Source organism: Tamandua tetradactyla, chromosome X (genome assembly GCF_023851605.1).
Source record: "Tamandua tetradactyla isolate mTamTet1 chromosome X, mTamTet1.pri, whole genome shotgun sequence".
Lineage (NCBI taxonomy): Eukaryota > Metazoa > Chordata > Mammalia > Pilosa > Myrmecophagidae > Tamandua > Tamandua tetradactyla.
The window spans coordinates 156682097-156703123 of NC_135353.1; the positions used below are offsets into that span (position 1 = coordinate 156682097).

The 21027-nt window shown below is 38.8% G+C and overlaps 1 protein-coding gene and 1 pseudogene across 5 annotated transcripts in view; one reads left to right on the top strand and one right to left on the bottom strand.

Annotated features, from left to right (window-relative positions):
• The window catches only part of BEND2 (BEN domain containing 2), a 96299-nt gene that overhangs the window by 44835 nt on the left and 30437 nt on the right, over positions 1–21027 (top strand). For 4 of the 5 annotated variants that reach the window (XM_077144923.1, XM_077144925.1, XM_077144927.1 and 1 more), the window contains exons 6-9: positions 365–490; positions 9777–9926; positions 18415–18567; positions 19726–19851. In XM_077144923.1, the coding sequence (XP_077001038.1) occupies positions 365–490; positions 9777–9926; positions 18415–18567; positions 19726–19851 (555 nt within the window). The remainder of the gene's footprint in view (positions 1–364; positions 491–9776; positions 9927–18414; positions 18568–19725; positions 19852–21027) is intronic. The other variant, XM_077144926.1, reaches the window with a different exon arrangement.
• On the bottom strand, positions 2622–4109 carry LOC143671043 (DIS3-like exonuclease 2 pseudogene; annotated as a pseudogene).

Sequence of the window (21027 nt, forward strand, 5' to 3'; positions counted from 1 at the left end):
AGTCCAATTTCTGGGTCGTATGTTAATTGCATATTTAATTTTATAGAAACTGTTAATGCTTGTCCAGAGTGGTTGTACCTTTTTAAATTCATACAAGTGAGTGATCTAGCTTCTCCACATCCATACGTCTGTTTTTTCTATTGTCCTTTCCCCATTTCTGATTCTCCAAGATTCCTTCTGTAACCATATCCTCTCCGAAGATTTTCCTTTATCCATTCCTTAAGATTAAGTCTGCTAGGACCAGTTTTTTTTGTTTTTCTTCAGCTCAGACTGTCTTTATTTCATCTTTTCTGAAGGATAGTTTTGCCTGGCATAGAATGCGTAGAGTTCATTCTCTCAGTATTTGAAAATGTTTTCCTTATAGAAATGTTGGGAGAAGTAGGAACCAGCCTGGAAACCAACTCTGAGACAAGGAATTATGCAACTTCACTGGGAAATGACAGTGTTCCAAAAACTGTCTCTTCATCACTCTCTATCCATCCCAGCATTGGTGAGTTTGAAGTTATATGTTACAGGTAGCACTTTTTAAGCTAGATTCACCACCAGCTTTAAAACAAGTTAATAGTAGCTCTTCTAATTCAGTTTTAATTTTTTTTTTTTACTTTTTATTTTGAAATCATTTCACAGGTCCAAAACAGTTACAAATATAATACAAAACCAATACGGAAAATGCCAACCACCAACGTATCCCTACCCATTCCCCACATACCCAGATCCACCAATTTTAACTTTCTGACACGTTTGCCTATCATTCTATCTATCCTTTCATCTATCAATTCATTTATCTATCTACCACCTGTCTGTCTATCTATCAGTTCATTTACTGAACATTTGAATTTAGGTTGTATACTTCATGCTCCTTGAACCCTTATTACTGCCAGGTACATTTCTTCAGATCAAGGATATTTACTTATGTAAACACCTTAAATGCAGTTATACAGTTCAAGAAGTTTAACACTGATTTAAAGCTTATAGTCTATATTATAATTTTTCAAATGTCCCAAAAATTCCCTTTGAGCCTTTTTTTCCTTCCTTGTCATTTTCTCTTCAGTTCTTTCACCTTCTCCTTTTTTGTGTGTGTGGGATAAACTTTCCCATTTAACCACTGTCAAACATACCACTCAGCGGGATGAATCACATTCACAATGTTGCAGTACCCTCACCCATTTCTATTACTAAAACTTTCCCATCAAACAGAAACCCTACACCCGTTACGCATTAACGGGTGTATTAATTCTCCTTGTCCCCCACCCGTGGCAACCTGTATTCTGAGTTCTCTGTCTTTGAGCTTGCATCTTCTCTGAAATTTCCTTTGTAGTTGCCATGAAACTTAAATTTAGGGTCCTAAATCAACACTCTTGTTTGCTTTGATACCAACCTAACTTCAACAATATATACAAATCATGTTACTATATCCCTCTATCCCAGTCAACTTGACATATTGTGACAAATTCAATGTTTATACATTATGAGTCCAAAACCAATGGTTTATCATTACATCTTATGCATTTACCTTTAGATACTGTAGGAAGTGAAAAGTGGAGTTAAGAAACCAAACCCATGATAGTTCTGCATTTGTATTTACCCATGCTGTTACTCTCACCAGAGATCTTTGTTTCTTTATAGGGGCTTCAATGTATTGTCTACTGTCCTTTACTTCTACCTTCAGAACTGTCTTTAGCATGTCTTGTCAAGTAGTAACAAACTCCCTCAGCTATTGTTTATCTGAGAATGTCTTAATCTCTCCCTCATTTATTGAAAGACAGTTTTTCCAGATATGTAATTCTGGGTTGGCAATTTTTTTGCTTTCAGCATTTTCAATATGTCATCCCACTTCCTTCTTGCCTTCATGATTTCCAATGAGAAATTGGCACCTACTTTTATTGAGGCTCCCTTGTATGTTACACATTGCTTCTCTCTTGTGGCTTTCAGAATTTTCTCTTTATATCTGGTACTCGACAATTTGATTATAACACGTTACGATATGAGTCTATTGGGGTTTATCCTGTTTGGAGTTCGTTGATCACCTTGCACATGTATGTTCATTAAATTTGGGAAGTTTTCAGCCACTGTTTCCATTGAATATTCTTTTTGCCCCTTTCTTTCTCCTTCTGGGACTTCCACAATGCGTATATTGGTCTGCTTGATGGTGTCCTGCAGGTTCTTCAAGCTCTGTTCACTTTCTTTCATTCTTCTTTTTGCTCCTCAGATTGGATTATTTCAATTGTATTACCATCAAGTTCACTGATTCTTTTCCAACTACCATCTGCTGTTGGACATCCTTTAGGGAATTTCTGATTTCTGTTACTATAGTCTCCAATTCTGTTTGGTTCCTTTTCATAATTTCCATCCCTCTACCGATATTGCTTGTGATCATCTATTGTTTTCCTGATTTCCTTTAGCTCTTTGAGCATATTTAGGAACATTTTCTTAAAGTCCTTGTTTGGTATGTCCCAGGTCTTCATCAATGGTTTCTAATGTTTTCTAACGTTTTATCTTCTACTTTAGATGGGCCGTTGCTTGCTGTTTCTCTGTATGATTTGAAACCTTTTGTTGAAACGTGGACATGTTGATATTTTAATGTGTTATAGCTGGAGTGTAGTCTCTGTGGAGTCTGTTCCTTAGTCTTTTATCCATTTAGTGTTATGACAGAGTTGTCTTTTAATGCCAGGAGCTTTTTCCTGAACACAAACTGAAAGTTTCTTAATACCATTGGCCAGCACATTTTGTACATTGCCATGCCCGTCTTCTGAGTAATTGTCATCAAACTGAGCATCTATAATGACATCAGGACTCCCATCATAGCCTTTCAGGGACTGGGACAAGAGTTGGCACGTGCAGAGCTCCTCAGGGATATCTGATTCATAGGTAGCTTCTGTCTCTTTTTCATTGTTTTCTGGTTTAATTACCGTCCACTGCTCCTCAGGAAGCAGTTCCACTACCACCAGACAACCCCATCAGTAAAAATGTCTTGGTCATCCTCCGGGAAGGGAATGAAAGCTTCATGAAACTTCTTTGGATTAATTCTCAATACACCCTGTATGAGTGTTCCTTTATTCAAGCCTTCTGAAACATCTTCCATGGACATGTAGGTTTCAAACACACTCTTTTTCTTCCCTTGCATGGAGTTGTTCTTTGACTTTTGTTACTTGGTGAAGCACCAATGCCGTGTGAGCCAGCCACAGAGGACACACCTCTGGGAGTCTCCAGGCACCAGAGGTTCAGCCTTTAGTTAATGTTCTAGTTTGCTAGCTGCCAGAATGCAATATACCAGAAACGGAATGGCTTTTAAAAGGGGGAATTTAATGAGTTGGTAGTTTACAGTTTCAAGGCCGAGAAAATGTCCCAATTAAAACAAGTCCATAGACATGTCCAATTTAAGGCATCCGGGGAACGATACCTTGGTTCAAGAAGGCCAGTGACATTCAACGTTTCTCTCTCAGCTGGAAGGGCACATGGCGAACATGGCAGCGTCTGCTGGCTTTCACGTGGGCCTACCAAAAGGGGACTCTCTCCAAAATGTTTCCTCTTTTAAAGGATTCCAGCAAGCAACTCCATCTTCAGTGGGTGGAGACACACCTCCATGGAAATCATCTAATCAAAAGTTACCACCCACAGTTGGGTGGGTCACATCTTTATGGAAACAATCAAAATGCTGCCACCCGGCGATATTGAATGAGGATCAAAGGGCATGGCGTTTCTGGGGTCCACCACAGATTCAGACCAGGACAGTTAGGATGGCTCATTACTGGTTCCAAGGATTGCCTCTCCTCTCCAGATCCAGGGAGGCTCTAATGCTCAGAGAGAATCCTTCCTGCCTTGAGCAGCTCAGTAGTCAAGTTGCTACTGGAAGGCCTGTGCCACCGTGGTCCTGCAGTTGCTAAGAAGAATCCTAATTGAGTTTTTGTTTTAAATTTTTTTATTGTATAGTCTAACATATATACAAAGCAAAGAAATAAAAAAGCAGTAGTTTTCAAAGCACCCTTCAACAAGTGGTTACAGAATTGATCCCAGAGTTTGTCATGGGCTACCATATGATCCTCTCATATTTTTACTTCTAGCTGTTCTAGAATATAGGCGGCTAGAGGGCTTAACTACGTTTTTATCATCACGCTCAACTTTTCTTTCCTTCTTTTTTTGTGAACAATAATATGTACACAAAAAAGCTATAAATTTCCAAGTACAGCACCACAATTAGTTGTAGAACATATTTCAGACTTTGACATGGGTTACAATTTTACAATTTTAGGTTTTTACTTCTAGCTGCTCTAAAATACTGGAGACTAAAAGAGATATCAATTTAATGATTCAGCATTCATGTTCATTTGTTGAGTCCTTTCTTCTATGTATAATTCCACCATCAACTTTGATCTTTCCTTACCTCACACTGGGGTTGTTTGGGCTATTGCAATTGTAAATATTTGATATTGGAAGGGTCTGTCACTAATATGGGTTAGAGAGATGAAACTATCTGATGTTCTGGAGGGGCTGGGCTAGGTTTCAGGATTTATCTGGACCAGGGACCCATCTGGAGGTTGTAGGTTTCTGGCAAGTTACTCTAGTGCCTGGAACTCTTGTGGAATCTTATAAATTGCCCTAGGTGTTCTTTAGGATTGGCTGGAATGGTCCTGGTTGGGGGTTGGCAGGTTATGATAGGTAGCAAGGTGTGCCTGAAGCTTGCTTAAGAGCAACCTCCAGAGTAGCCTGTCGACACTATTTGAACTCTCTCTGCCACTGATAACTTTATTAATAATGCTTCTTTCCCCCCATTTTGTCAGGATGTAATTGTTGATCCCATGGTGCCAGGTCTGGATTCATCCCTGGGAGTCCTCTCCCATGTCGCCAGGGAGACTTTCACCCCTGAATGTCATGTCCCACGTAGGGGTGAGGCAATGATTTCACTTACAGAGTTGGGCTTAGAGGGACTGAGGCCACATCTGAGCAGCAACAGAGGTTCTCCAGAAGTAACTCTAAGGCATGCCTATAGGTAGTCTAAGTTTATATGCTACTTACATAAGCTTCACAAGAGTAAGCCTCATGATCGAGGGCATGGCCTATTGATTTGGGTATCCCTAAAGTTTGACACAGTATCAGGGAATTCCCTGATGGTAAGGTTTAATAGTTCCATATTCTTTCTCGCTTCCCTCAGAGGACTTTACCAATACTTTTTGATTATCTGGTTAATATACTCTAGGATGTTTCCAGGCATTACAATAATCTATACAGGATTAAAGGACCTCTTTCTCATTCTGTGCTCTCTGTGTTTCAGTTGTGCAAATGAGCTGTGCAGATAGGTTGAATTAGATTATGCACTACAGAAAATTTCAGTTCCATATCAACTAAACCTTTCTTCCATTAGTCTCAAGGAGCATGTGTGGTTCTAAAATATAGACACTGTCTTCCTTACCCATATATTCTCAATTACTTTAACCCCAACCTGTTCAGCTTCATTCTTATCGCTAAATATCAGGTTATATATATATATATATGACAGCCTCTCAAAATCCAGAAATAATAATCACCAATCCGTACTTAATGTGTGTGCTCTAAAAACTTACAATCCAGGGACTTTTTTCTTATAAGCATTTTCTAAAGGTGACCATACCATTGCTTTTTTGTTTCTGGTTTATTTTGTCTCACCAAGTATTCCACACATTCATTCATATCGTTGCATGCCTCACGACATTGTTCCTTTTTGTAGCTGCACAGCCTTCGTTCATAAGTATACACCATCGTTCACCATTCTACATCTCCGTCAGTGCATCCTTTAGCCACCTGCATTCATCGGGCATCATGTAGAGGGTCCAAAGTCCACAGTCCATCAACATTCACAATTTTAGATAATTTCATTGTTCTGAAGAGACAGAAAACCAATGAACACACCCTCACCAAATAGGAAATCTAAGCCTCCTCTTAACTCTTGCCCCTCACCCCATTATTTACCTTTGCCATTGCTGTGGCAGTGCTGATGGTTTCCTTTTGAACATAGCTCATACCATACAATAGCAGTTTTCCCTCTGTACCCTGGACTTAAACACTCTTTATACGAGAATCATATCTTTGAAGTAATTCTTACAAGAACTCATTCATATTTCTAGTGTGAGTCAGTGGGACACATAGGTCTGTACAAGCCCTTTCGATCTTGTTCAACTTCAATATGGTAATATTACTTCTAGACCCACTAGAGAATCACTTTCACTCCTATCTATTCCCTTACACACTGGAGTTCAACCTCATTAGCTAATGGTTCACCCTCTGTAGCTTCTATGTATCTCTAAATCTCCTGTATTCTGTATTATAAGTCCCTGATTATACCTTTATGCTGGTCATAAAAGTGGAATCATACAGTATCTGTCCTTTTGTGTCTGGCTAATTTCACTCAGCATTGTCATTAGCTTGATTATGTTTCTTAATCCATTCTGCCAATCTGTATCTTTTAATTGGTAAGTTTATTCTGTTAACATTCAAAGTTATTACTGAAAAGGCATTTCATGATTCTACCATCTTATGTTTTTTATTTTATTTGTCATATATATATTCTTTTCCCTCTTTCTCTTTGTATTATTTAATTTACCCTTAGTGTTAGTCTTCACTTCTGTGCCCTCCTCCAGACCTCCCTCTCCTGTCTTTTTTTTTTTTTCAGCTGGCAGAACTCTTTTTAGTATTTCTTGTAGGGCCAGTCTCTTGTTGACAAATTCTTTCAGGACTTCTTTGTCTGTGAAATCTTTAATTTGTCCCTCGATTTTAAATGATAATTTGACTGGGTACAGAATTCTTGGCTGGAAGTCTTTCTCTGTCAGGATCTTGAATATATCATACCACTGCCTTCTCGCCTCCAGGGTGCTAGTTGAGTAGTCTGAACCCAGTCTTATTTGATATCCCTTCTATGTAGTAGATTGTTTTTCTCTTGTCACTTTCAGGATTTTCTACTTCTCTTCAGCATTTGACAGACTGATTAGTATGTGCCTTGGGGAAGGCCTATTTAGATTTATTCTGTTTGGAGTTCTTTGGGTTTCTTTGAATTGTGTATTTATGTCCTTTATGAGAGTTGGGAAGTTTTCCCCCATTATATCCTCAACTACTCTTCCTAGCCCTTTACTCCTCTCTTCTTCTTCTGGGACACACCAATGATTCTTATATTTGTGCGCTTTGTTTTGCCTATCAGTTCCCTGAGTTCCCATTGAATTTTTTCTATCTTTTTTTGCCATTTGCTGTTTTGAGTCTTTGAAGTCAGTTATCCTGTCCTCTATATCACTTATTCTTTCTTCTATCTCTTCAGATCTGGTGTTGTGTGCCTCTGGTATGTTTTATTTGGTCAACAGAGTCTTTAATCTCTGTAATTTCTGCTATTTTTCCATTTATTCTTTCAAATTCCTCTTTGTGCTCTTCTCCTGTCTTCTTGATCTCCTTTATGTTATTTGCTATCCTGCTTACTTTATTAAGTAGAGTTGTGTGAACATCTTTGATTAGTTGTTTCAAAGTCTGTGTCTCCTCAGGTGTTTTAATTTGATCATTAGGCAGGGCTTTATCTGTCTGCATTGTGATATGCTTAGTGATCTGCTATCTTCGTCACATGTAGATATCTTGATTGATTTACTTTGGGAATTTATTTCTTTCAATAGTCTAAGGCCTTGTGTTTGTAGGATGGTTGTACAGTAGGAAGCAGGGCACGGGGTGAGGCACTCACTACGGTGATTTGTTTCAGGGCAGGTTTGGGTGCAGGTTGGGGATGTTACACTGATGCTTGTGAACGTGGTCGCCCAGCAGCCAGGGAGGATGTAGCTGTGTGGGTGCACTGGTCTGGGACCCTGGTGTGCACTGGTCTAAGGCACGGGGCCCTTTGTGCTCATGCGTAGAGCTGTGGCAGCAGGTCGGCATTACGCCTTCATGGATTGGGGGCAGATGTGATCTGGCTGTGCAGGTCAGCACTTTCTCAGAGGTGGCAAGTGAGGCTGAGGGCTGCGCGCGGTTCTAGGACTGCTATAACTTGCAGTTCCTAGAGCTGAATGACGTGTCAGGGGCCCATGCGTATGCGTGGGGCTGGGAGTGCCTTAAATGGATGCGCTGAGGTCAGGGAGGGCAGGGTGAGGCTGTGCAACACTATGGGTGGGCAGCGGGCATAGCCTAGGTATGGAGGTTAGTGCCGGCAACCTTTATGTGCTGGTAACAGCCTGAAGGGAACAGGGAGGGGGGAGGTAGTGCTTGGGAAGGGTACAGAAGAGGTGGGTTGGGCTGCACTTGGGGTGGGGAGGTGGGGCAGGTATGTGCACTGGGTACTGGTGGGGTGGGGGCACCTTAAGCGTGGGGAATGGGAGCAGGTGAGGGGGTTCAGGTGCATGGGGGTGAGTCACCGGTCACGGGGCTATGCTGGTGAGTGTAGCACGCCCAAGAAAAGCAGCCTGGCTTACTTCCTAGTCCTGTGTACCCATCTGTGCACTCCTGTGGGCTCCATGGGTCTACAACTCCATGCCAGGCTCCAGCTTTCTGTCTTTTAGTTCCTTGACCTCTGCAACCACAGCTGCCACATGTGGTGCAGAAGGCTCTCCCAGGTCAGCTGCACTCCTGAATTGCTGACTCAGTCGCCCTCCTGTCCCCTCTCTAACTTTTCTGTGGAGCAGGGCTAATTTCAAGCTGCTCTCATCGGCCATCTTCCCTGAAGTCTAATTCAGTTTGAATTTTAAGTTAATTTTATATTTACATGTAAAAAATGATACCTAGAGATCAATTTTACACTTACTCATTTACCCCAATGATAATATTTTGCAAACTGTAATAAAATGTCATGAGAGGGATATTGACATTGATAGAAACCACAGATCTTACTGAGGTGTCTCATTTTACTTGTGTTCATTTGTGTGTGTGTTTACGTGTATTTAGTTTACCCGGCTTTATCATATAATTAAGTTTGTATGTCCACCACCACTGACAAGATAAAGAACATTCCCATCACCACAAGAATCCCTTATATTACCTTTTATAACCTTATCCACCTCTTTCTAGCTGTACTTCCCTTACATGCCGCACACCGTCCCCACCCCATCTTTAAGCCCTGGCAACCTCTGGTCTGTCCTCCACCTCTATAATTTTGACACTTCAGGAATGTTATATTAAGGGAATAATACACTATATAACCTACAGTATATAACCTTTTGGGATTTTTTTTTTATCAGCTACAGTTTCCTGAAGACTCATCTAGGATGTTATGTGTATCAATAATTCCACCTTCTTTATTGCTGAATAGTATTCCCTGGTATGAATACACCACATTTTGTTGGCCTTTCACCCACTGAAGGTCATCTGGTCATTTTTCTAGTTGTTGGCTATTATATCCAAACTTGCTATGAACATTCATGTACAGATTTTTGTGTAAATATGAATGTTCATTTCTCTGGCATGAGTGCTCAAGGATGCGATTGCTGGGTCGTGTGTGACATACACCTTTTGTTTTATAGAAATTGTTTAAGTGTTTTCCAGAGTGGATGTACCATTTTGCATTCACACCAGGGAAGTACAAATGATCTAATTCCTCCACTTCCATATTTCTGCTCTTTCTATTCTTTCTTTCTTCTCAATGTTCTTTGATTAGTTCTTTCATCATATTCTTATGTTTTAAGATTTTCTGTTATCTTTTTTTTAAGAGTAGATCTGCTGCAGACAATTTTTTAATTTGTCCTTCAGATGGGAATGTCTTTATTTTCCTTCTTGCCCTGAGAATAGTATAGAAATTGTGGTTGAGAGTTCTTGTCTTTCAGCACTTGAAAATGTTTTCCTTATAGAAATGCCAGGAAAAGAAGACACCAACCTGGAAACCAACTATATGCCTATGAATCCTAGAGCTTTATTAGGAAATGACAATGGCCCAGACACAGTCTCTTCACTCTCCATTCCTCCCAATTTTGCTGAGTTCGAAATACTGCATATTACAGGTAACATTACAGATTGATCACCATCCTTGATGCAAGATAGTCGTAGCTCTTTTTTTTTTGATACTCAATATCTTTTTTTATTAATTAAAAAAAATTAACAAAACATTTAGAAATCATTCCATTCTACATGTACAATCACTAATTCTTAATATCATCACATAGTTGCATATTCATCATTTTAGTACATTTGCATCGATTTAGAAAAAGAAATAAAAAGACAACAGAATAAGAGTTAAAACGATAATAGAGAGAAAAAAAAACCTATACCTCACATGCAGCTTCATTCAATGTTTTAACATAATTGCATTACAATTAGGTAGTATTGTGCTGTCCATTTCTGAGTTTTTATATCCAGTCCTGTTGCACAGTCGGTATCCCTTCAGCTCCAATTACCCCTTCTCTTTTTTTTTTTTTTAATTAATGGAAAAATAGAAACTAACCCAACATTTAGAAATCATACCATTCTACATATGCAATCAGTAATTCTTAACATCATCACATAGATGCATGATCATCGTTTCTTAGTACATTTGCATCGGTTTAGAAGAACTAGCAACACAACCGAAAAAGATATAGAATGTTAATATGGAGAAAAAAAATAAAAGTAATAATAGTAAAAACAAAACAAAACAAAACAAAAATCTATAGCTCAGATGCAGCTTCATTCAGTGTTTTAACATGATTACTTTACAATTAGGTATTATTGTGCTGTCCATTTTTGAGTTTTTGTATCTAGTCCTGTTGCACAGTCTGTATCCCTTCAGCTCCAATTGCCCATTGTCTTACCCTGTTCCTACCTCCTGCTGGACTCTGTTACCAATGACATATTCCAAATTTATTCTCGAATGTCCGTCACATCAGTGGGACCATACAGTATTTGTCCTTTAGTTTTTGGCTAGACTCACTCAGCATAATGTTCTCTAGGTCCATCCATGTTATTACATGCTTCATAAGTTTATCCTGTCTTAAAGCTGCATAATATTCCATCGTATGTATATACCACAGTTTGTTTAGCCACTCGTCTATTGATGGACATTTTAGCTGTTTCCATCTCTTTGCAATTGTAAATAATGCTGCTATAAACATTGGTGTGCAAATGTCCGTTTGTGTCTTTGCCCTTAAGTCCTTTGAGTAGATTCCCAGCAATGGTATTGCTGGGTCGTATGGCAATTCTATATTCAGCTTTTTGAGGAACTGCCAAACTGCCTTCCACAGTGGTTGCACCATTTGACATTCCCACCAACAGTGGATAAGTGTGCCTCTTTCTCCACATCCTCTCCAGCACTTGTCATTTTCTGTTTTGTTGATAATGGCCATTCTGGTGGGTGTGAGATGATATCTCATTGTGGTTTTGATTTGCATTTCTCTAATGGCCAGGGACATTGAGCATCTCTTCATGTGCCTCTTGGCCATCCATATTTCCTCTTCTGGTAGGTGTCTGTTCAAGTCTTTTTCCTATTTTGTAATTGGGTTGGCTGTCTTTTTGTTGTTGAGTTGAACAATCTCTTTATAAATTCTGGATACTAGACCTTTATCTGATATGTCATTTCCAAATATTGTCTCCCATTGTGTAGGCTGTCTTTCTACTTTCTTGATGAAGTTCTTTGATGCACAAAAGTGTTTAATTTTGAGGAGCTCCCATTTATTTATTTCCTTCTTCAGTGTTCTTGCTTTAGGTTTAAGGTCCATAAAACCGCCTCCTGTTGTAAGACTCATAAGATATCTCCCAACATTTTCCTCTAACTGTTTTATGGTCTTAGATATAATGTTTAGATCTTTGATCCATTTTGAGTTAACTTTTGTATAGGGTGTGAGACATGGGTCTTCTTTCATTCTTTTGCATATGGATATCCAGTTCTCTAGGCACCATTTATTGAAGAGACTGTTCTGTCCCAGGTGAGTTGGCTTGACTGCCTTATCAAAGATCAAATGTCCATAGATGAGAGGGTCTATATCTGAGCACTCTATTCGATTCCATTGGTCGATATATCTATCTTTATGCCAATACCATGCTGTTTTGACCACTGTGGCTTCATAATATGCCTTAAAGTCAGGCAGCGCGAGACCTCCAGCTTCGTTTTTTTTCCTCAAGATGTTTTTAGCAATTCGGGGCACCCTACCCTTCCAGATAAATTTGCTTATTGGTTTTTCTATTTCTGAAAAATAAGTTGTTGGGATTTTGATTGGTATTGCATTAAATCTGTAAATCAATTTAGGTAGGATTGACATCTTAACTATATTTAGTCTTCCAATCCATGAACACGGTATGTCCTTCCATCTATTTAGGTCTTCTGTGATTTCTTTTAACAGTTTTTTGTAGTTTTCTTTATATAGGTTTTTTATCTCTTTAGTTAAATTTATTCCTAGGTATTTTATTCTTTTAGTTGCAATTGTAAATGGGATTCGTTTCTTGATTTCCCCCTCAGCTTGTTCATTACTAGTGTATAGATATGCTACAGATTTTTGAATGTTGATCTTGTAACCTGCTACTTTGCTGTACTCATTTATTAGCTCTAGTAGTTTTGTTGTGGATTTTTCCGGGTTTTCGACGTATAGTATCATATCGTCTGCAAACAGTGATAGTTTTACTTCTTCCTTTCCAATTTTGTTGCCTTGTATTTCTTTTTCTTGTCTAATTGCTCTGGCTAGAACCTCCAACACAATGTTGAATAATAGTGGTGATAGTGGACATCCTTGTGTTGTTCCTGATCTTAGGGGGAAAGTTTTCAATTTTTCCCCATTGAGGATGATATTAGCTGTGGGTTTTTCATATATTCCCTCTATCATTTTAAGGAAGTTCCCTTGTATTCCTATCTTTTGAAGTGTTTTCAACAGGAAAGGATGTTGAATCTTGTCAAATGCCTTCTCTGCATCAGTTGAGATGATCATGTGATTTTTCTGCTTTGATTTGTTGATATGGTGTATTACATTAATTGATTTTCTTATGTTGAACCATCCTTGCATACCTGGGATGAATCCTACTTGGTCATGATGTATAATTCTTTTAATGTGTTGTTGGATACGATTTGATAGAATTTTATTGAGGATTTTTGCATCTATATTCATTAGAGAGATTGGTCTGCAGTTTTCTTTTTGTGTAATATCTTTGCCTGGTTTTGGTACGAGGGTGATGTTGGCTTCATAGAATGAATTAGGTAGTTTTCCCTCCACTTCGATTTTTTTGAGGAGTTTGAGGAGAGTTGGTACTAATTCTTTCTGGAATGTTTGGTAGAATTCACATGTGAAGCCATCTGGTCCTGGACTTTTCTTTTTAGGAAGCTTTTGAATGACTAATTCAATTTCTTTACTTGTGATTGGTTTGTTGAGGTCATCTATGTCTTCTTGAGTCAAAGTTGGTTGTTCATGTCTTTCCAGGAACCCATCCATTTCATCTAAATTGTTGTATTTATTAGTGTAAAGTTGTTCATAGTATCCTGTTATTACCTCCTTTATTTCTGTGAGGTCAGTAGTTATGTGTCCTCTTCCATTTCTGATCTTATTTATTTGCATCCTCTCTCTTCTTCTTTTTGTCAATCTTGATAAGGGCCCATCAATCTTATTGATTTTCTCATAGAACCAACTTCTGGTCTTATTGATTTTCTCTATTGTTTTCATGTTTTCAATTTCATTTATTTCTGCTCTGATCTTTGTTATTTCTTTCCTTTTGCTTGCTTTGGGATTAGTTTGCTGTTCTTTCTCCAGTTCTTCCAAGTGAACAGTTAATTCCTGCATTTTTGCCTTTTCTTCTTTTCTGATATAGGCATTTAGGGCAATAAATTTCCCTCTTAGCACTGCCTTTGCTGCATCCCATAAGTTTTGATATGTTGTGTTTTCATTTTCATTCGCCTCGAGGTATTTACTAATTTCTCTTGCAATTTCTTCTTTGACCCACTCGTTGTTTAAGAGTGTGTTGTTGAGCCTCCACGTATTTGTGAATTTTCTGGCACTCCGCCTATTATTGATTTCCAACTTCATTCCTTTATGATCCGAGAAAGTGTTGTGTATGATTTCAATCTTTTTAAATTTGTTAAGACTTGCTTTGTGACCCAGGATATGGTCTATCTTTGAGAATGATCCATGAGCACTTGAGAAAAAGGTGTATCCTGCTGTTGTGGGATGTAATGTCCTATAAATGTCTGTTAAGTCTAGCTCATTTATAGTAATATTCAGATTCTCTATTTCTTTATTGATCCTCTGTCTAGATGTTCTGTCCATTGATGAGAGTGGGGAATTGAAGTCTCCAACTATTATGGTATTTGTGTCTATTTCCCTTTTCAGTGTTTGCAGTGTATTCCTCACGTATTTTGGGGCATTCTGGTTCAGTGCGTAAATATTTATGATTGTTATGTCTTCTTGTTTAATTGTTCCTTTTATTATTGGATAGTGTCCTTCTTTGTCTCTTTTAACTGTTTTACATTTGAAGTCTAACTTGTTGGATATTAGTATAGCCACTCCTGCTCTTTTCTGGTTGTTATTTGCATGAAATATCTTTTCCCAACCTTTCACTTTCAACCTATGTTTATCTTTGGGTCTAAGATGTATTTCCTGTGGACAGCATATAGAAGGATCCTGTTTTTTAATCCATTCTGCCAGTCTATGTCTTTTGATTGGGGAATTCAGTCCATTAACATTTAGTGTTATTACTGTTTGGATAATATTTTCCTCTACCATTTTGGCTTTTGTATTATATATATCATATCTGACTTTCCTTCTTTCTACACTCTTCTCCATACCTCTCTCTTCTGTCTTTTCGTATCTGACTCTAGTGCTCCCCTTAGTATTTCTTGCAGAGCTGGTCTCTTGATCACAAATTCTCTCAGTGACTTTTTGTCTGAGAATGTTTTAATTTCTCCCTCATTTTTGAAGGACAATTTTGCTGGATATAGGAGTCTTGGTTGGCAGTTTTTCTTTTTTAGTAATTTAAATATATCATCCCACTGTCTTCTAGCTTCCATGATTTCTGCTGAGAAATCTACACATAGTCTTATTGGGTTTCCCTTGTATGTGATGGATTGTTTTTCTCTTGCTGCTTTCAAGATCTTCTCTTTCTCTTTGACCTCTGACATTCTAACTAGTAAGTGTCTTGGAGAATGCCTATTTGGGTCTAATCTCTTTGGGGTGCACTGCACTTCTTGGATCTGTAATTTTAGGTCTTTCATAAGAGTTGGGAAATTTTCAGTGATAATTTCTTCCATTAGTTTTTCTCCTCCTTTTCCCTTCTCTTCTCCTTCTGGGACACCCACAACACGTATATTTGTGCGCTTCATATTGTCATTCAGTTCCCTGATACCCTGTTCAGATTTTTCCATTCTGTTCCCGATAGTTTCTGTTTGTTTTTGGAATTCAGATGTTCCATCCTCCAAATCACTAATTCTATCTTCTGTCTCTTTAAATCTATCATTGTAGGTATCCATTGTTTTTTCCATCTTTTCTACTTTGTCCTTCACTTCCATAAGTTCTGTGATTTGTTTTTTCAGTGTTTCTATTTCTTCATGTTCAGCCCATATCTTCTTCATATCCTCCCTCAATTTATTGATTTCAGTTTTGAAGAGTTTTTCCATTTCTGTTCGTATATTCAGCATTAGTTGTCTCAGCTCCTGTATCTCATTTGAACTATTGGTTTGTTCCTTTGACTGGGCCATATTTTCAATTTTTTAAGCGTGATCCGTTATCTTCTGCTGGCGTCTGCGCATTTAGACAGATTTCCCTGGGTGTTGGATCCAAAAGTTTGGAAGATTTTTCTGTGAAATCTCTGGGTTCTGTTTTTCTTATCCTGCCCAGTAGGTGGTGCTTGTGGCACACGTTTGTCTGTGGGTCCCACCAGTAAAAGGTGCTGTGGGTCCTTTAACTTTGGAAAACTCTCACCGTCCGGGAGGTTTGCTAGCCGAAGCAGCTTGGAAGAGTGCCAGCCGGCCCGGGGTCCGAACGTGGGGAGGATCGCTGGCCGCTGCAGCCCGGGAAAGCGCCCGTCCAAATTTCCTAGTCGACCCGGGGCACCAAGCGTGGCAGGAGGGCGCCAGCCGCAGCGGCCTGCCCGGGAGAGTGCACCATTCCCAGGGAGTCACGGGTTTGGAAGGGCCCCCCCCCGTCACCATTCTCCGCGGCCTGGAGATTTCCGATCCAATTCTCTCAGTTGGTCCAGGGGACCGTGCATGGTGTCGGCGCCCTCCGCCGCGGTTTGAGGGGACTGCCTGTCCAATTCTCCCAGCCGGCCCGGGAAGGGGGAAGGGAGTGACTCCGGCCGCTTGCCGCCCCGCCCGGTGAAGCCCGTGCCCCTCGGCGATCTCACCAGAACAGGTTCTCTCAGCCAGCCAGCTGTTCCAGGATGGGGTACGCTGTCTTTTTTATCTCTGTCGTGGCTTTGGGGGCTGTTCTGTATCGTTTCTACTCCCCTAGTAGCTGTTCTGGAGGGGAAACTAAGATCCGCGCGTCTTACTAAGCCGCCATCTTCTCCGGACTCAATATCTTTATTGATTTAATTGTAATAGCACTATTGGTGAAAATTTAATTGTTTTTTTAATTTCCAAAGACTTGCTGGTTTTGAAGGATGGTTTTAAAAAAAACACACACACACTCACAAGGAACTGATGAGGGAATCTCAGAGAACTGCTTCAATGACTGCATAGTGCCTTCTGCTTTCCAAACAGAACAGTGAAATGGATGGGAAGGGTGAGGGGACAGCCACACCAGGAAGATGAAGGGAAGTCCAAGGAAGGTACCATCAGTTTCCACTTTTCCAAGCAGAAAGGATAGAATTGGGCCACTGATGGCACTGAGTCAGGGAAGGGCATTTACTTTGTAAAATATTTTAAAGATGGTAGCTCATTGTTAAATTCAGTTTTTAAAAAATTTTTGCAATAACTTTAGGCTCACAGACAGTTGTTGTGAGAATCAGTGCAGAGATTCAGTTTATGCTTTATCCATATCCCTGAAAATAACATCTTGTGAAACTATAGGAAACTGTCACAATCAAGATATCAACATTGATACAATCCACAGATATTATGAAGATGTCCCCGGTGTTACTTATTTGTTTTCTTGGGTATGTTTTTGGTGTCTGAAAATGCACCACTGAATACATATATAAAGAAGGTTTGTATGCCCACCACCACTGACAAGATACAGAACATTTCCAACAACCTAAGAATCCCTTATATTGCCTTTTATAACTGTATCCACCTCTATATAGTGTACTTCCCTTACCCTCACCCTCCTGCCCCATCTGTAAGCCCAGGCAACCACTAGTCTGTTCTCCATCTCTATAATTTTGTCACTTCAAGAATATTATATTAAGGGGATCATACGCAATATAACCATTTTTTAAAAGTTATTTTTCCATGTGAGTATCCCATTATTGAAGCACCATTTGTTGAATTTTTGTTTGTTTGTTAGTTTGTTTGTTTTGTAGGAAGTGCATGAACCAGGAGTGGAACCCGGGTCTCCCACATGGCAGGCGAGAATTCTCCCCCTGAACTACCTTGCACCCTCGCAATATAACTTTTTGAGATTTTTTAAATAGCCGTAATTCCCTGAAGACTCATCTAGGGTGTTATGTGTATCAGTAATTCCTTACTCTTTATTGCTGAATAGTGTTCCTTGGTATGAATACACCACAGTTTTTTGGCCATTCACCCATTGAAGGTCGTCTGGTTGTTTTCTAGTTTTTGGCTACTATATGCAAACTTGCTATGGACATTCATGTATAGATTTTTTAGTGTAAATATAAATGTTCATTTTTCTGGCATGATGCCCATGGTGCGATTTCTGGGTCATGTGTCACTTGTGCCTTTATTTTTATAGAAATTGCTGAAATGTTTTCCAGAGTGGCTGCACAATTTTGCCTTCACACCAAGGATGTAGAAGTGATCTACTTCCTCCATTTCCAGATTTCTGCTCTTTCTTTTGTTTTTTCTTCCTTCTCTTTGTTTTTTAAAATTCATATACATTTAATTGTATTCAAAATATGAATATCACAAATTGGCAGAATTCGAAATAGAAACCAGGAACACACAATCATTTTGTGAGAGTTCCTTTTTCAGTAGAAGACATTGAACAGGCCCTACACAAGGAAAGTTTATCTCTTCCAGGTTGCAGAGTGCGTTTGCTTCCTTGGCCCTTGATCAGCATGTGGGGCACACAAGGATGTTTACTTCCAATGAGCTCCACTGTCACCTTGCAGAAGTCTCCTGGTGAGCTCTGCTGGGGCTGTCGCTCCTTCCTAAGGATCCGCCTGAAGCCAGATAGCCCCAGGAGTTCTCAGAGAAATCTTCTCCATGTTTTATGATTAATTCTTTCATCATAGTCATGTTTGAATATTTTCCTTTATCCATTCTGTAAGGGTAGATCTGCTACTAACAATTAAAAAAAATTTCCTTCATATGGGAATGTATTTATTTTCCTTCTTGCCCTGAGGATAGTTTTGTCTGGTTTAGAAATTGTAGTTGAGAGTTTTTGTATTTCAGAACTTTTGAAAACATTTTCCTTATAGAAATGCCAGGAAAAGCAGACACCAGCCTGGAAACCAGCCCTGTGTCTATGACTCTCGGAGCTTTATTGGGAAACGAGAGTGGCTCAGACACAGCCTCTTCATCACTCTCCATCCCTCCCAATTTTGACGAGTTCAAAATGATACATATTACAGGTAACATTATTTAATCTAGATTCATTACCATCTTTAATGCAAGCTAGTGGTAGCTCATTTTTAAATTCAGTTTTTTTTATTTTATGGTAGCTTTAGGCTCACAGAAAGCTGTAAGAATTAATGCAGAGATTCAGTTTATGCTTTATCCATATATCTGACAGTAACTGCTTGTGAAACTATAGGAAAATGTCACAACCAGGATATTGACATTGATACAATCTGCAGATCTTATGAAGATGTCCCCAGTGTTCCTTACTCATTTTCTTGCTTATGTGTGTGTGTTTACTGTCTGAAAATACACCACTGAACACCTATACAAAGAAGGTTTATATATCTGACACTACCGTCAAGATACAGGATATTTCCATCACCATGGGATCTTCATATTACCCTTTTATAACCACATATTCCTCTCTTCACTCACACTTTTCTTCACTCCTGCTCTGTCCCTAACTCCTAAAAACCACTGATCTCTATAATTTTGCCACCTCAAGAATGTTATATTAAGTATGTCGCCTTCAGGATTGGCATTTTTATTTAGCATAATTCCCTGAAAATGAATCTGGGTTGTTGCATGTATCAGTAGTCCCTTCCTTTTTATTGCTGAGTAGTAGTCCATTGTGTTGATGTGCCAAAGATTCTTTAACTGTTCATCACTTGAAGGTCGTCTGTGTTTTTCCAGTTTGGGGCTATGGCAAGTAAACCTGCTATGAACATTCATGTATAGTTTTTTGTGTAAATATAAGCTTTCCTTTCTCCATTATGAATGCCCAAGGGAATAATTGTTGGATCTTATGGTAATAGAATGTTTAGTTTTATACAAACTGCCAAACTATTTCCAGAGTGACTATACCATTTTACATTTACACTAGCAATATGTGAGTGGTCCAGTTTCTCCACATCCCTATTTATACTTTTTCCATTGTTTTTACTTCCATTCTGATACTCAAAGATTCCTTCTGTCATCATATCTTTTTTTGTTTGAAGATTTTCCTTAGTTCTTCTTTCGGGTTAATTCTGCTATGAACAAATCCTTTTATTTTTCCTTTGTGTGGGAATGTCTTATTTTCCCTTCTTGCCTTGAGGATAGTTTTGTCCAGTATAGAAATTGTGGTTGAGAATTCTTGTCTTTCAGACTTGAAAATGTTTTCCTTATAGAACTGTTGGGAGAAGAAGGAACCAGCTTGGAAACCGGCTGTGAGGCAATGAGTTCCCTAGCTTTACTGGGAAACCAGAATGGCCCAGAGAGTGCCTCATCATCATTCTCTATCCCTCCCAATTTTGGTGAGTTTGTAGTGATACATATTATAGCTATCATTATTTGATCTAGATTCATCACCATTCTTAATACAAGCTAGTGGTAACTCGTTTTTAAATGCAGTTTTTTATTTTACAATAACTTTAGACTCAACTTTTTTCCTGTTTGAATAATTTCCTTTAGCGTTTGTTTAAGGGTGAATCTGCTAGGGACAGATTATTTTAGTTTTCCTTCACGTTGGATGTCTTTATTTCCCATTTCCTGGAGGATAGTTTTGCCTAGTATAGAATTTATATTTGAGAGTTCTTACCTTTCAGCAATTGGAAATGTTTTCCTTATAGAAATGTTGGGAGGAGAAGGAACCAGCTTGGAAACCAGCTGCGAGACAGTAAGTTCCCTAGCTTTTTTAGGAAATGACAGTGGCCCAGATTCAGCCTCCTTGCCTCTCCTCATTATTCCCAGTTTTGTTGAGTTAATACATATTAGAAATAGCACTACTTAATCTACATTTATCAACATCATGTAAGGTAAGGTAGTGTACCTCTTTTTCAATTAAAGTATTTATTTTGAGATGATTTTAGATTCACGGTCAGTTTTAAGAATTAATACAGAGACCCAGTTTATACTTTACTCATTTCCCCAGTGATAACATCTTACAAAACTAGTAAAATATCACATGAGGATATTGACACTGGTACATTCCGCAAATATTGTGAAGTCCCCAGTGTTACTTGTGTTCATTTTTGTGTGTGTATATATTAGTTCTCGGTAGTTTTAACACAAGTAGGTTTCTGTATCTACCACCACAGTCAAGATACAGATGGTTTCCATCACTACTAGGGTTCCTCGTATTGCCCCTTTGTAATCACCGACCTCCCTCTGATCACCTTTCCCTTCCTACTATGTGGTCCTAATCCTTGTCAACAACAAATCATTTTCTCATCGCTATAATTTTGTCACATCAAGAATATTATATAGATGGTATCATATAGTGTGCCATTTTTGGGGGTTGGCCTTTTTCACTCAGCATGATTCCTGGAGACTCATCCAGAATCAGTACTCCATTCTTGTGTGTATCAATAGTCCATTCCTTTTATTATTAAATGGTATTCCATGGTATAGTTACACCATGTTTTTTTTTTTTTTTATACCTGCATCTGGTATAGGAAATATTGGTTACTTCCAGTTTTTGAGTGTTTCAA